Consider the following 13,668-nt stretch of genomic DNA (forward strand, 5'->3'; position numbering starts at 1 on the left):
AGCTTCTAAGATGTTTGGTGCAGTAAAATGAGTTGTCTCTAGTTGAATGGTAACAAAGACTTCACTGACGAATCCCTTCTGTTAACCAATCCCCACCGAAGGGGCGTAGACTTTGGGTTGCCTGTAGAAATGTTCTTGTGTGCCAGAACAGCCGAAATAACGCTCAGGAAGCACAAAACAAACAAAAAAATGTCACAAAATGTCATCATAATATATGCACAAATTCTATAAAACTGTTTCGGTTGGGAAGCATGCGGACGCCTTTACCCTCTTTTAAGTTAATTGTTGTTGTTCATCAGTCAATCATAATTCCTCCTATCAGCGTCTCGTGTCAATCTTATAGCCTATATTTCGGGACAGTCCTTGTCTGACAGGGAAACTTTGTTTTTTAGATTGTTTTATTTATTTATTTGTGTATTATTTGAGCTTAAAAATTACATTTAGGGGAATTTTGATTTGCTTAGGAATTTTCTAAACATTTTATTTGTTATACATTTTTATGTCAGCTCTATGCTTGGAAATGCCCTTGTACAGAGTGAAGGATCCCAATTTCAAAGTCTTCTAAAAACTGGCAATAATTAATATTAACAGACAAATTATCTTATGCAGTTTCTTGCAATAGTCCTTTCTTATTTTAAATAATATTTTTATCAAAACTGATTTCTTAGATCTATCAGAAATCCTAAATGAATCAGGAATGAGCAGGGTCAGCTACACAGTAATGTCCCCTTCCTTATGTCCTCATTATATGTATCAAATCAAATCAAGCTTATGTAGCACATTTCAGACATAGATGTAACGCAATGTGCTTCATAGGAGAAAACTAACAAACAAAAAAACTACTATAAAAAATATATATTTACTACACAACAAACACCAGAGGATAAAAAATAAAGAATAACAATAAAAACCTAAATACTAAAAAGCACCCTAAGGAAAAGCAAAGCTAAAAAGGTGTGCTGTTTAAATATGTCCACAGTTTCTCCACCCTTCAGGTTCTCTGGCAGGCGATTCCAGAGGCTGGGGGCATAGCAACTAAAGGCTTCCTCTACATGCCTCTTGGTCCTAGGCTTTTAGATAGTTTAAAGGTCAGCGCCAGAGGACCTGAGGGACCTACTGGGTACATAACAAAAAATAATGTCTGACGTGTATTGGAGTGCACAATCGTGGATTGGTTTAAAAACCATTAGAATCATCTTAAAATGTATTCTAAAACTCACAGGCAGCCAGTGTAGAGATTCTTTAAAACCAGTGTGCTCTGCATCTGGTCTTGGTCAGTACCCATGCTGCAGTATTCTGTATGTTTTGCAGTTGACCAATGGCTTTCTTGGGTAGACCACTCAGGGGAGGCGTTACAGAAGTCAAGCCAGCTTGTAATAAAAGCATGAATAAGTCTCTCTGTATCAGCCTGAAAAAAGAAATGGCCGCACCTTGGCAATGTTCATCAGGTGGTACAAAGCTATTTTGGTCACATGTCTAATGTGTGATTCGAAATTGAGTTCAGAATCTCAAATGACAGCTAGGTTTTTCTACCTGGTGTTTTATCTTTATTGCCTGTAAATGAACATGTGCTGCCAGATTATCTCTATGCTTTGGCTGCAACAATAAGTACCTTGGTCTGGTCTCGATTTAGCTGGAGGAAGTTGTGAGCCATCCCAGTATTTAAATGACCTATACAGTCTAATAATTTATCCATGGAGCTACAATCCTCTTCTGACACAGAAATGGAAAGTCGTGTATCGTCTGCGTAGCAGTGAAAATCAGCCCTGTGCTTTCTGATAATGCTGCCAAGGGGTAACACATATGAGATTTGAGATTTGTTCAGTTTATACATTACCATTCAAACGTTTGGACACACCTACTCATTCAGAAAATTGTAAAAATTGTAAAAATAAAGAAAAACCTATGAATGAGTAGGTGTGTCCAAATTTGACTGGTACTGTGTAAACTGAACAAATACAATTGTATTTATCACATGCGCTGAATACAACTGAACATGAAATGCTTGCTTATGAGCCCTTCCCAACAATACAGAATTGAATGCATTATATAAATCCAAGAGTACAAGGACAGGGAGTTGTTTGGGATCTGTGTTGGCTTTAAGGTCATTTACCACTTTAACTAAGGCTGTATCTGTGCTGTAGTGTGCACGAAAATCAGATTGGATTTTTTAATGTAGCTGTTTAAAAAAACAATGTTTTCAGACTTTTACTTTATTAAGAATGGAAGGTTGGAGATTGGCCAAAATCGAGAGCTGACTAATCTAGATTACTTTTCTTGGGGGTTTCACAACAGCGGTTTTGTAGTGCAACAAGACTATTAATGGTCTGTGAAGTTCTCTACTTTTGATAGAATTAAACAAACAATATTGAAATCACCATGGTCACAACTATAAACTGATAGGATATGAATCTTTGTTAAAATATGTTACATTTAATTCGGTTTTAGAGTCAAAATGTCACACCAGCCTTCGCTTTGGCTCCCTCTCCTGTCCAACTTCTAGCTGCTGCCGAACCTGCTGCTGGCAAACGCCCTTCACTCATCAATCCAGAGACTTGTCTCGTCATCATTACACACACCTGGTTCCAATCCCCACCCAATCACTGCATATATACTCCCACTGTCATTTGTCTTTGTCGGGCATTGTAAATGTTGCTTGTTTTCCTGAGAGGAATCTCTCCTACTATTCCTGAGTACTTTAGTATTTTGCACTTTGGATTTTGTCCCGCTTTTATATATGGTGCGTTAATAAAATCAGTAGTTTTAAACCTGCAACTGCCTCCTGTCTACTCCTCTCTACACTTGTGACAGAATGACTGACCCAGTAGAACAAGAAGCAGCAGGACATTCCAACCTCTCCAATATAGGAGCGAAGCGCCTGTACCACCACGCCTTGTGCCTGGATCACCTTGGGACTGCCATGGACAAGGTGCTCCAGACCGTATGTCAGCTGCAGGCTACACCACAACCTTCCCAGCTCTCCACGGTCGTTCCAGCCATCCCACCACCATCTTGATTTGATTTGATGATTTGATTTGATCTACATCACCCGGTCCGATCAGCAACGTCCACTTGCCCCTCCAGAGCATTTTGACGGCACCCCAGCTCGCTGTAGGGGGTTTCTCCTGCAGTGTGACCTCCACCTTGCCCGTCATGCTGGGGCGGCCTCCGAAAGGGACATGGTGGCCTTGGTGATCTCGGTGCTGACAGGCCGGGCTCTGGAGTGGGCGCATGCCGTCTGGGAGAGGGATGGTCCAGAAGTGGAGTCCTATGAGCGCTTCACCCAGCTCTTCTGTGCCGTTTTCGACCACCCTACTGAGGGCCGAGTGGGAGTTGAGCATCTCCTCCGTTTACGGGGTAGAGGACAGCGTCTGAGTATATTCTTTGGATTTCCAGACGGTGGCTGCATTCACTGGCTAGAACGACCAGGCCCTGTTGACGGTTTTCCGCAGCGGGTTACAGGCGGACGTCCAGACCGAGCTGGCCAGTCGCGATGAGGACCTCACACTGGACCAGCTCATCGCCATGGCCACCCGCCTGGATAATCTCCTGCGTGCCCGTCGTCGCCCATCCCGGGGGTTCGGGTCTCTCCCAGGAACCTCCAGAGAGACTGTGGCCATGGAGACGGGCACGACGCACCTTCCCCCAGAGGAACATCAACGCACCGTCATCAGGGTCTCTGCTCCTACTGCGGGGAGTCGGACCACCCCTGGAACACCTGTCCCAGAAGGAGAACCAGGCGAGGAAGCGCCAGGCCGAGGAGGGCTCCTGCACCTTCCCAGGTAGGCGTACATGCCTTGCTCTTCTCTGTCCACCCAGCCCATCCTCCTTCCTGTCACCTTCCCAGACTATCCTGGCCCCCCACTGAGTCCTGCCCTAGTGGTTCTGCAGGCAATTTCCTAGACCGCTCAGTGGCCTTATCATTATGCATTCCTTTAGTCCCTTTACAACTCCCTAACCCAGTCAATGCCCTAGACAACCATCCCCTAGGAACAGGACTGGTGTGCCAGACCACGATTCCCATTTCCCTCACAGTTGCTCACAATCACCATGAACACATCACTTTCCTCATCTTAGACTCTCCTGCACAACCCATAGTTTTAGGTTTTCCCTGGTTACAGTTGCATAACCCCAGGATATTGTGGGCAAAGAGGAGGTTGTTGGGTTGGCCACAGGAGTGTCAGGGGAGGTGTCTCTCTGCATCTGTGCCACCTCCGTGGAAAGTCCGGACCAGGCCACCCACATCCCTATCCCAGAGGAATACTGGGACCTACAGGTCGCTTTTTTGAAGACTTGTGCCACGTGCCTGCCCCCTCATCACCCATGGGACTGCACTATCAACCTACTGCCTGGTTCTACCCTCCCGCGGGGGCACATCTACCCTCTCTCGCATGCAGAGACCAAAGCCATGGAGGTCTATGTCCAGGAGGTGCTGGCCCAAGGATTCCTCCGTCCGTCCACCTCTCCGGCCTCCTCCAGATTATTTTTCGTGAAGAAGGATGGAGGTCTCCACCCCTGTATCGATTACCGGACACTGAATAAGGCAACTGTTAAATTCAGTTATCCTCTGACTCTCATACCCACTGTGATCGAACACATGCACGTTGCTCAAATCGGATTGGATTTACACAGTGCCGACAACCTGGTGCGCATCAGAGAGGGGGATGAATGGAAGACTGCCTTCATCACCAGCACCGGGCACTACGAATACAGGGTAATTACCTACGGCCTGACAAATGCACACTCAATGTTACAATCCTTCATTAACAAGGTGTTTAGAGACACGTTGGGTTGCTGTGTAGTGGTCTACATAGACAACATCTTGGTGTACTCCACTACACGTGACGAACATGTCTCATGTCAGGTCCGTTTTTGGAGAGGCTGATAGGGCAACACCTGTACGCCAAGGCGTAGAAGTGCCTTTTCTTCCAGCAGGCAGTCTCCTTCCTGGGCTATCGGATATCCACCGCAGGAGTGGAGATGGAAGAGCAGAGGGTCATTGCAATACGGTTGTGGCCTGTTCCAACCAACATAAAGGTGGTGCAGCGCTTCCCAGGTTTTGCCAACTATTTCAGTTGCTTCATTAGGGGTTTCAGCACATTGGTGGCCCCTCTCACCTCCCTCCTGAAGGGTAGTCCTCGACAGCTGCACTGGATTGAGGAGGCCTTCCGTGCGCTCAAGGAAAGTTTTAAGAACGCACCTGTCCTGATTCACCCTGACCCGTCTCTGCCCTTCATCGTGGAGGTGGACGCCTCCGAGGTTGGAGTAGAGGCTGTTCTCTCCCAACACACTGGATCGCGGCCTAAACTCCATCCATGCGCCTTCTACTCATGGAAGCTGTCTTCCGCTGAGCGGAATTCCGACATGGGGGATTTGTGAATTGCTGGACGCCAAGACGGCGCTGAAAACATGGCGGCACTGGCTGGAGGGTGCTCAACACCCACTCCTTGTTTGGACAGACCACCGGAACCTAGAGTATATTCAAGCAGCAAAGAGGCTGAACCCGTGTCAGGCCAGGTGGGCCCTATTCTTTGCCAGGTTTGACTTGATCATTTCCTACCGGCCGGGATCTAAGAATGTCAAGGCCAATGCGTTGTAGCGGGTGCATGACACAGAGGATCAGAGGGAGAAAGTGAGCGGTTTTTGCCTTTTTTGCAGCGATTACAGCTGTGAGTATTTCAGGGTAAGTCTCTAAGAGCATTGGAGTGTACAATATTTGCCCATGACTCCTTAAAAATGATCAAACTCTCTTAACTTGGTTGTTGATCATCTCTAGACAGCCATTTTCAAGTTAACCTAAGTCAAAACTGTAACGAGGCCACTCAGGAACATTCAATGTCGTCTTAGTAAGCCACTCCAGTGTATAGTTGGCCTATGATTTGGCCTGTTCTTAGCTCTATTCCATCTTTTTAATCCTAAAAAACTCCAAAGTCCTTGCCGATGACAAGCATACTGTCAAGCCCTTTTAATCTCTAATTTGGTTAGGTCAGGGTGTGACTAGGGTGGGTACTCTAGTTTTTCTATTTCTATGTTGGCCTGGTATGGTTCCCAATCAGAGGCAGCTGTCTATCGTTGTCTCTGATTGGGGATCATATTTAGGTAGCCTTTTTCCACTGGGTTTTTGTGGGATCTTGTGTTTGTGTTGATGCCTATGAGCTCTACAGAACGTCACGTTTCATTGCTCTTTATTGTTTTTGTGAGTTTCATTTAATAAACTTGTGGAACTCTACGTATGCTGCGCCTTGGTCCGAGTATGATGGTTTGAGTATGGTTACCACGACGATCGTGACACATACCCATAACATGATGCAGCCGGCGCCATTCCTGAAAATATGAAGCGTGGTACTCAGTGATGTGTTGTGTTGGATTTGCCCCAAACATAACGCTTTGAATTCAGGACAAAATGTTTTTTTCATTTCCATTTTTTTTGCAGTATTACTTTTGTGCCTTATTGCAGGATGCATCTTTTGAATATTTGTTTTCTGTACAGGCTTCCTTCTTTTTACTCTGTCATGTATATTAGTATAGTGGAGTAACTACAATGTTGTTGATCCATCCTCAGTTATATTGTATCACAGCCATTAAACTCTGTAAGTGTTTTGTCCTTATTGAGTTTAGTGTTTTGCCCTCCTTTTTGGCAACTGATTTAGGAAGGACTCCTTAACCCTTGTAGTGACTGGGTGTATTGATACACCATCCAAAGCGTAAAATTAATACAGTTGAAGTCGGAAGTTTACATACACTTAGGTTGGAGTCATTAAAACTTGTTTTCCACCTCTCCACAAATTTCTTGTTAACAAACTATAGTTTTGGCAAGTTGGTTAGGACATCTACTTTGTGCATGACACAAGTCATTTTTCCAACAATTGTTTACAGACAGATTATTTCACTTGTAATTCACTGTATCACAATTCCAGTGAGTCAGAATTTTACTTACACTATGTTACTGTGCATTTAAACAGCTTGGAAAATTCCCAAAAATTATATCATGGCTTTAGAAGATTCTGATAGGCTAATTGACATCATTTGAGTCGACTGGAGGTGTACCTGTTGATGTATTTCAAGGCCTACCTTCAAACTTAGTGCCTCTTTGCTTGACATCATGGGAAAATCAAAACAAATCAGCCAAGACCTAAGAAAAAAGTCTGGTTCATCCTTGGTAGCAATTTCCAAATGCCTGAAGGTACCACGTTCATCTGTACAAACAATAGTGTGCAAGTATAAACACCATGGGACCACTCAGCCATTATACAGCTCAGGAAGGAGATGCGTTCTGTCTCCTAGAGAAGAATGTGCTTTGGTGCAAAAAGTGCAAATCAATCCCAGAACAGTAAAGGACCTTGTGAAGATGCTGGAGGAAACAGGTACAAAAGTATCTATATCCACAGTAAAATGAGTCCTATATAGACATAACCCGAAAGGCCGCTCAGCAAGGAAGAAGCCACTGCTCCAAAACCGCCATAAAAAAAGCCAGACTACGGTTTGCAACTGCACATGGGGACAAAGATTGTACTTTTTGGAGAAATGTCCTCTGGTCTGAAAAATAGACCTGCCATAATGACAATTGTTGTGTTTGGAGGAAAAAGGGGAGGCTTGCAAGCCGAAGAACACCATCCCAACCGTGAAGCACTTGGTGGCAGCATCATGTTGTGGGGGTGCTTTGCTGCAAGAGGGACTGGTGCACTTCACAAAATAGATGGCATCATGAGGATGGAAAATTATGTGGATACATTGAAGCAACATCTCAAGACTTCAGTCAGGAAGTTAAAGCTTGGTCGCAAATGGGTCTTCCAAATGGACAATGACCCCAAGCATACTTCCAAAGTTGTGGCAAAATGTCTTAAGGACAATAAAGTCAAGGTGTTGGAGTGGCCATTACAAAGCCCTGACCTCAATTCTATAGAAAATCTGTGGGCAGAACTGAAAACGCTTACTAACCTGACTCGGTTACACCAGCTCTGTCAGGAGGAATGGGACAAAATTCAGCCAACCTATTGTGGGAAGCTTGTGGAAGGCTACCTGAAACGTTTGACCCAAGTTAAATCATTTAAATGATCTGTATGTGTGGGGTACAGAGATGGGGTAGTCATTTCAACACTATTATTGCACACAGAGTCCATGCAGCTTATTATGTGACTTGTTAAGCACAGTTTTACTCCTGAAATTATTTTGGTTTGCCATAACGAAAGGGTGGAATACTTAAAGTCAAGACGTTTCAGCTTTTCATTTTTTATTAATTTGTAAACATTTCTAAAAACATAATTCTAGATTGACATGATGGGGTATTGTGTGTAAATTAGTGACACAAAATCTCAATTTAATCCTGAGGTATTGATGATGCAGGAATCAAAGAAGTAGCCTTATGCTAGAAATAGAAGGCTCCAGAGTGGTGCAGTGGTCTAAGGCACTGCATTGCAGTGCTAGCTGTGCCACTAGAGATCCTGGGTTCGAGTCCAGGCTCTGTCGCAGCCGGCCATGACCGGAGACCCATGGGGCGGCGCACAATTGGCCCAGCACCGTCCGGGCTAGGGGAGGGTTTGGCTGGCAGGGATGTCCTTGTCCCATCGTGCACTACAGACTCTTGTGGCAGGCCGGGCGCAGTGCACACTGACACGGTTGAGAGGTGTACGGTGTTTCCTCCGATACATTGGTGATGCTGGCTTCCAGGTTAAGTGGGTATTGTGTCAAGAAGCAGTGTGGCTTGGTTGGGTTGTGTTTCAGAGGATGCACGGCTCTCGACCTTCGCCTCTCCCGAGTCCGTACGGGAGTTGCAGTGATGAGACAAGACTGTAACTACCAATTGGATACCATGAAAAATAACAAAATATATGTAAATAAATAGAAGGACATGAAACAAGCAAACACAATTAAATAAACATATGCTTGAATGATCAATTCCCTATCAATTCAGCACATGGGCAGGCAGACAGTAAGTGACCTCCATATGACTGACACATTGTATATATGTAGGTTAGAGTCATTGTTGAGAATGGCAGTGGCTTGTCATGAATATCTAGTCTGGGGAGCAGCACAATGTTCCCTCTGTCTCTCATGACAGAGGCGGGCAGATTTTATCTAGCCTAATACGAATTGATTGCCCTTGAAATGTAACAAAATTGCTTAGCAAGTAACAAGCTAGATTTAATGCATTATATAATCATTAAATGTTGCAACAATTAGTTAATTTCCATTAACACCCTACATAGAGAGAGGGAGAGGTGGAGAGGAGGAGAGAGGGAGGAAAGAGACAGAGTTGGAGAGAAGAAGAAAGAGGAATGAGAGGGAGAGAGGAAGGGAGGGAAAGCATTGATAGGGGACAGTGGAGAGGAGAATACACATGCAGGCATATGAAACAACTGTGGTGGTTAGCATCCCGGCAGAGAGTGACCCTGTGACAGTGACATTGGCTGTCAATGTCAGCCCCTTTTGCAGAGTTTCACCGCAATGGTCTTCATTTTGTGCCATAATTAGCTTAAATGAAAGAGAATGAAGAATTCAAGATTTCTTTGGATTCTCTGTTAATTGAAGCCAGTTGGAATCCTGCTCAAGAAAAAAGAGTGAGAAATTCAAAGGAAGGAGTCTCTTCGCCACCTAATCCATTTCATTTGAACCATTTAAATAAGGCAAATTTGTGAGAATGTGAGACTCCACAGACAGATGTTCACTAACAGATGCCAAATCCCTCCACAACACTTAATGCTGCTGTGTGAGGGTGTGTGTGCGTGGGAGAGAGAGTGAAGTATAAGAGACTAAGCTTATCTTTAAAAAATTAATATTTTCATAATTCTCTGTATTCAATATTTGATGAGACACAATAGACTGTGTCCATGGAGCTGTGGTAGGTCATAGTGCTAACACAGAGGTCCCCTCTGTTACCCTCCAGGGATGAGAGGTTGACTAGAGGGCATCACAGTCACACTGGCCCCCCAGCACCATGTCTCCAGACACCACTCCCATGGACACAAGGGCCACAATGGATGGATGGGGGGAGAGATTGAGACATTCTAGCTTGGTTGCTTGATTGGCATGCTTAACCATGCAAATTAATGACTTTGAAGACAAAGGCATTGTCTGTTAACCCTGGAGTCTATTTTCCAACATGAAAAATGTAGCATCACAAAATAAATGACCAAGAACAAAAAGGAGAATGTTTTGTGATATATCAACGGTCTCTTTCCCCCCCCCCAAAACTATTGCAAACCCTTTCACCACATTAGCTGGACCAAATCAACATGCACACATCAATATACCATAACCATTAAAAAATGGTTTTATTGTTGCAATATTTCACTCAATGATTAGTCACTGTGATCTGGAAACATATTGCATGCCTATGGGTAAATGCTGAAAGTAATTACAAATCATCGGCAATAGTACTCTATTGTGCACTCATCCCACCCACTGGGCACACTAAGTCATTTTAATGTGTAGAATAGGGTAACATTTGGGAGATACATTGATCAGTGGTGTAATATGTGCAGAAAGATACATTTATATGTGTTCATCTACGAAGCCCTTTTGGCTAAACTCTCTCTTTACCTCTGTAGTCTGGTCTCCTTCACCAGCAACAGTTACCATACCCAATCTGCTAGGTGGTTGCTACTTAAAGTCCCCAGGACATTTACAGTATTAGGCAAGACTGCCTTCTAGTCCTGTGCACCAGATTCATGGAATAGTCTGCAATCCATGCTTCATCTAGATATGTTAGTGCCACTGAATGAATTTACATTTTTGATGGGAGAGTCTGTTACAGAGGAGTGTAAATGCTTTTTTTTAGGCTGGATCATGTTGTTGTATTGTATTGTTCTATGTTTTAATTCTGTCATGTTGTCATGCATGTTGTCACTCATGTTGCTATTCTGTCATTCTGTCATTCTGTCATGCTGCCTTCTTGGCCAGGTGTCCCTTGAAAAAGAGACTATGGGTTTCAATGGGATTTTCCTGGTTAAATAAAGGTTAAATAAAATAAATTAAGAACGTACTTAAGTATAAATACTTTAAAGTACTACAAAAGTAGTTTTGGGGGGTATATGTACTTTACTATTAATATTTTTGATCACTTTTACTTCACTACATTCCTAAAGAAAATGATGTACTTTTTACTCCATACATTTTAGCTCACACCCATAAGTACATTCTGAATGCTTAGCAGGACAGGAAAATGGTCCAATTCACACACTTATCAAGAGCACGTCCCTGGTCTTCCCTACTGCCACTGATCTGACTTACTAAACACAAATGCTTCGTTTGTAAATTGTGTCTGATAGTTACAGAGTGCCCCTGGTTATCCATAAATTTAAAAAAAACAAGAACATTGTGCCATCTGGTTTGCTTAAAATAAGTAATTTCAAATGATTTATACTTTTATTTTTGATACTTAAGTATATTTTAGTAATTAAATTTACCTTTGAAACTTAATTATCAAATACTTTAAAACCTTTACTCAAATAGTATTTTACTGTGTGACTTTCACTTTTACTTGAGTCATTTTCTATTAAGGTATCTTTCCTTTTACTCAATTATGACAATTGGGTACTTTTTCTACTACTGACATTGATCAATGAGAGTCCAACATATTTTCACTCACTCAAAATGACGGCAGCACAATTAATTCCCAATGCGTTATCACTATGTTTTCAACCATTTAGACGAACAACCAAATTCCAATGGAAAATCAATCTCCGATTTTTGGTTTAGTTGTCACCTAAATGTGTTATCACTGCGTTTCCAACCATTTAAAAGCACATCAGATATTTTGTTTATTTATAAAACAACTTAATGTGTTTTTACTGTGCTTCATCTAATAGTACAACCAAATTACCTGGATTGCAATTGAGATAAATAAAGTAAATGATGCAAGTAATCAATGCCATTTGGAATTCTGTCCATATTATTAAAGCAATTGTGAAGATTTCCACAGACCTGTGACCCTGAACATGCACACTTTCTATGATTACATAAGAAGCCATTTATTGTTACAGTAACATCAAAATGTGGCCATGGATGTGTTACTCATTTTAAGGTGTAAATAATACTGCAAAATTAGTTTGAAAGCGAGCCTTGACATTAGGCTATTTAGGATTGTGACTTTCCTGAAGCGGATCCTTTTTTGCACCCCCCCCCAGGGCAATTGAACTGATTCCAGAAGCCGACCCGGCGGAGGAGAGGTACTCGTAGTGATCTTCAAGTCCGACTTAGGAGGAGTGCACACCACTCACCGCTTCCGAGTATATTACTCTCAAATGATCAGTCTCTGGATAATAAAGCTGACGAGCTCAGGGCGAGGGTTTCTTTCCAGATATATTAAATATCAACATTTTAAGGTAGACTCGGCGAAATGACATCGCCACAAACAGCAACGCAGATATTGCAATGAGCGAGATGCAAGACTTCGCTCCCACCCATTATCTGCGCATGTGCAAGGGTTCGCTTTACACGGCTAAAGCATGGTAGGTCAAGACCAAAACAGTTGGGAAGTTTAGCCCCACGCTTCAAAGCTCTTAGTTGTTACAGAAATTGACCCACTATGCTGTTTACTTTTTGAACCTATGACATATCGCTGAGTCTACCTTCAAAGGACATATTATATATACTGCTTCCATTTGAGCCACAGGCTTAATCCTATTCTTTGAGATGGAGAACTGAATCCAACGTATAATTTGTTAACAAGTTAATAGGCTATTGTGATTGGTTGGCGACGCAATAAAATATTCACTTTGGTTGAAGATGTATCTTCTTCATGGATAGCTCCTTCTGTGCCACTGAATCTGGCTTTAATTCCGGTTTGTCTACAAATTCATAGTTGATGTGTTGGATTCAGGTCTCTATTTCAACCAAAAATCTAAGGTAGCCCTTTACACTCATACCCATACATGGGTTGGAAAATGGCAGATTTGGGGACGGATAAATGCCTAAATTGGAATGAAGTGGCTTTACAGTAACATGCTATGAATTCCGTTAGAGTTCAGGCTCTGCACTTCACAGTGCTGTATGGGTTTTTTGACTGACAGCTGTACTGAACTTGAGCTCCGCAAGCGACAAGAAGTTGTCACCATCCCTCCCGCTAATTGGGCAACTTTTTATTCTGTACAGGCTTTCTTCTTTTAACCCTGTTAATTAGGTTAGTATTGTGGAGTAAATACAATGGTGTTGATCCATCCTCAGTTTTCTACCATCACAGCCATTAAACTCTGTAACTGTTTTACAACAGGAAAGAGTTAGGTAAGACGCCTGTATCTTTGTAGTGACTGGGTGTCTTGATACCCCATCCAGAGTTTAATAGAGTTCACCATGCTCAAAGGGATATTCAACGTGACCAATAGGTGCCTTTCTTTGCGAGACATTGTAAAACCTCCCTGGTCTTTATGGTTGAAACTGTGTTTGAAATTCACTGCTCGACTGAGGGACCTTAAAGGTAATTACATAGGAGGTAGTCATTCAAAAATCATGTTAAACGCTATTATTGCACACAGAGTGAGTCCATGAAACTTATTATGTGACTTAAATTTTTACTCCTGAACTTATTAAGGCTTGTCATAACAAAGGGGTTGAATACTTATCGAGTCAAGATATTTCAGCTTTTCATTTTTTATTAATTTGTAACAATTTTCGAAAAAAATAATTTTGCTTTGACATCATGGGGTATTGTGAGTAGGCCAGTGACAAAAT

General features: G+C 42.6%; 1 protein-coding gene across 1 annotated transcript in view; it reads right to left on the bottom strand.

Annotated features, from left to right (window-relative positions):
• The window catches only part of LOC124037766 (cytosolic carboxypeptidase 6-like), a 489,347-nt gene that overhangs the window by 83,709 nt on the left and 391,970 nt on the right, over positions 1 to 13,668 (bottom strand). Inside the window, exon 7 of the mRNA XM_046352789.1 lies at positions 978 to 1,000. Within this exon, the coding sequence (XP_046208745.1) occupies positions 978 to 1,000 (23 nt within the window). The remainder of the gene's footprint in view (positions 1 to 977; positions 1,001 to 13,668) is intronic.

Source organism: Oncorhynchus gorbuscha, linkage group LG06 (assembly GCF_021184085.1).
Source record: "Oncorhynchus gorbuscha isolate QuinsamMale2020 ecotype Even-year linkage group LG06, OgorEven_v1.0, whole genome shotgun sequence".
NCBI lineage: Eukaryota > Metazoa > Chordata > Actinopteri > Salmoniformes > Salmonidae > Oncorhynchus > Oncorhynchus gorbuscha.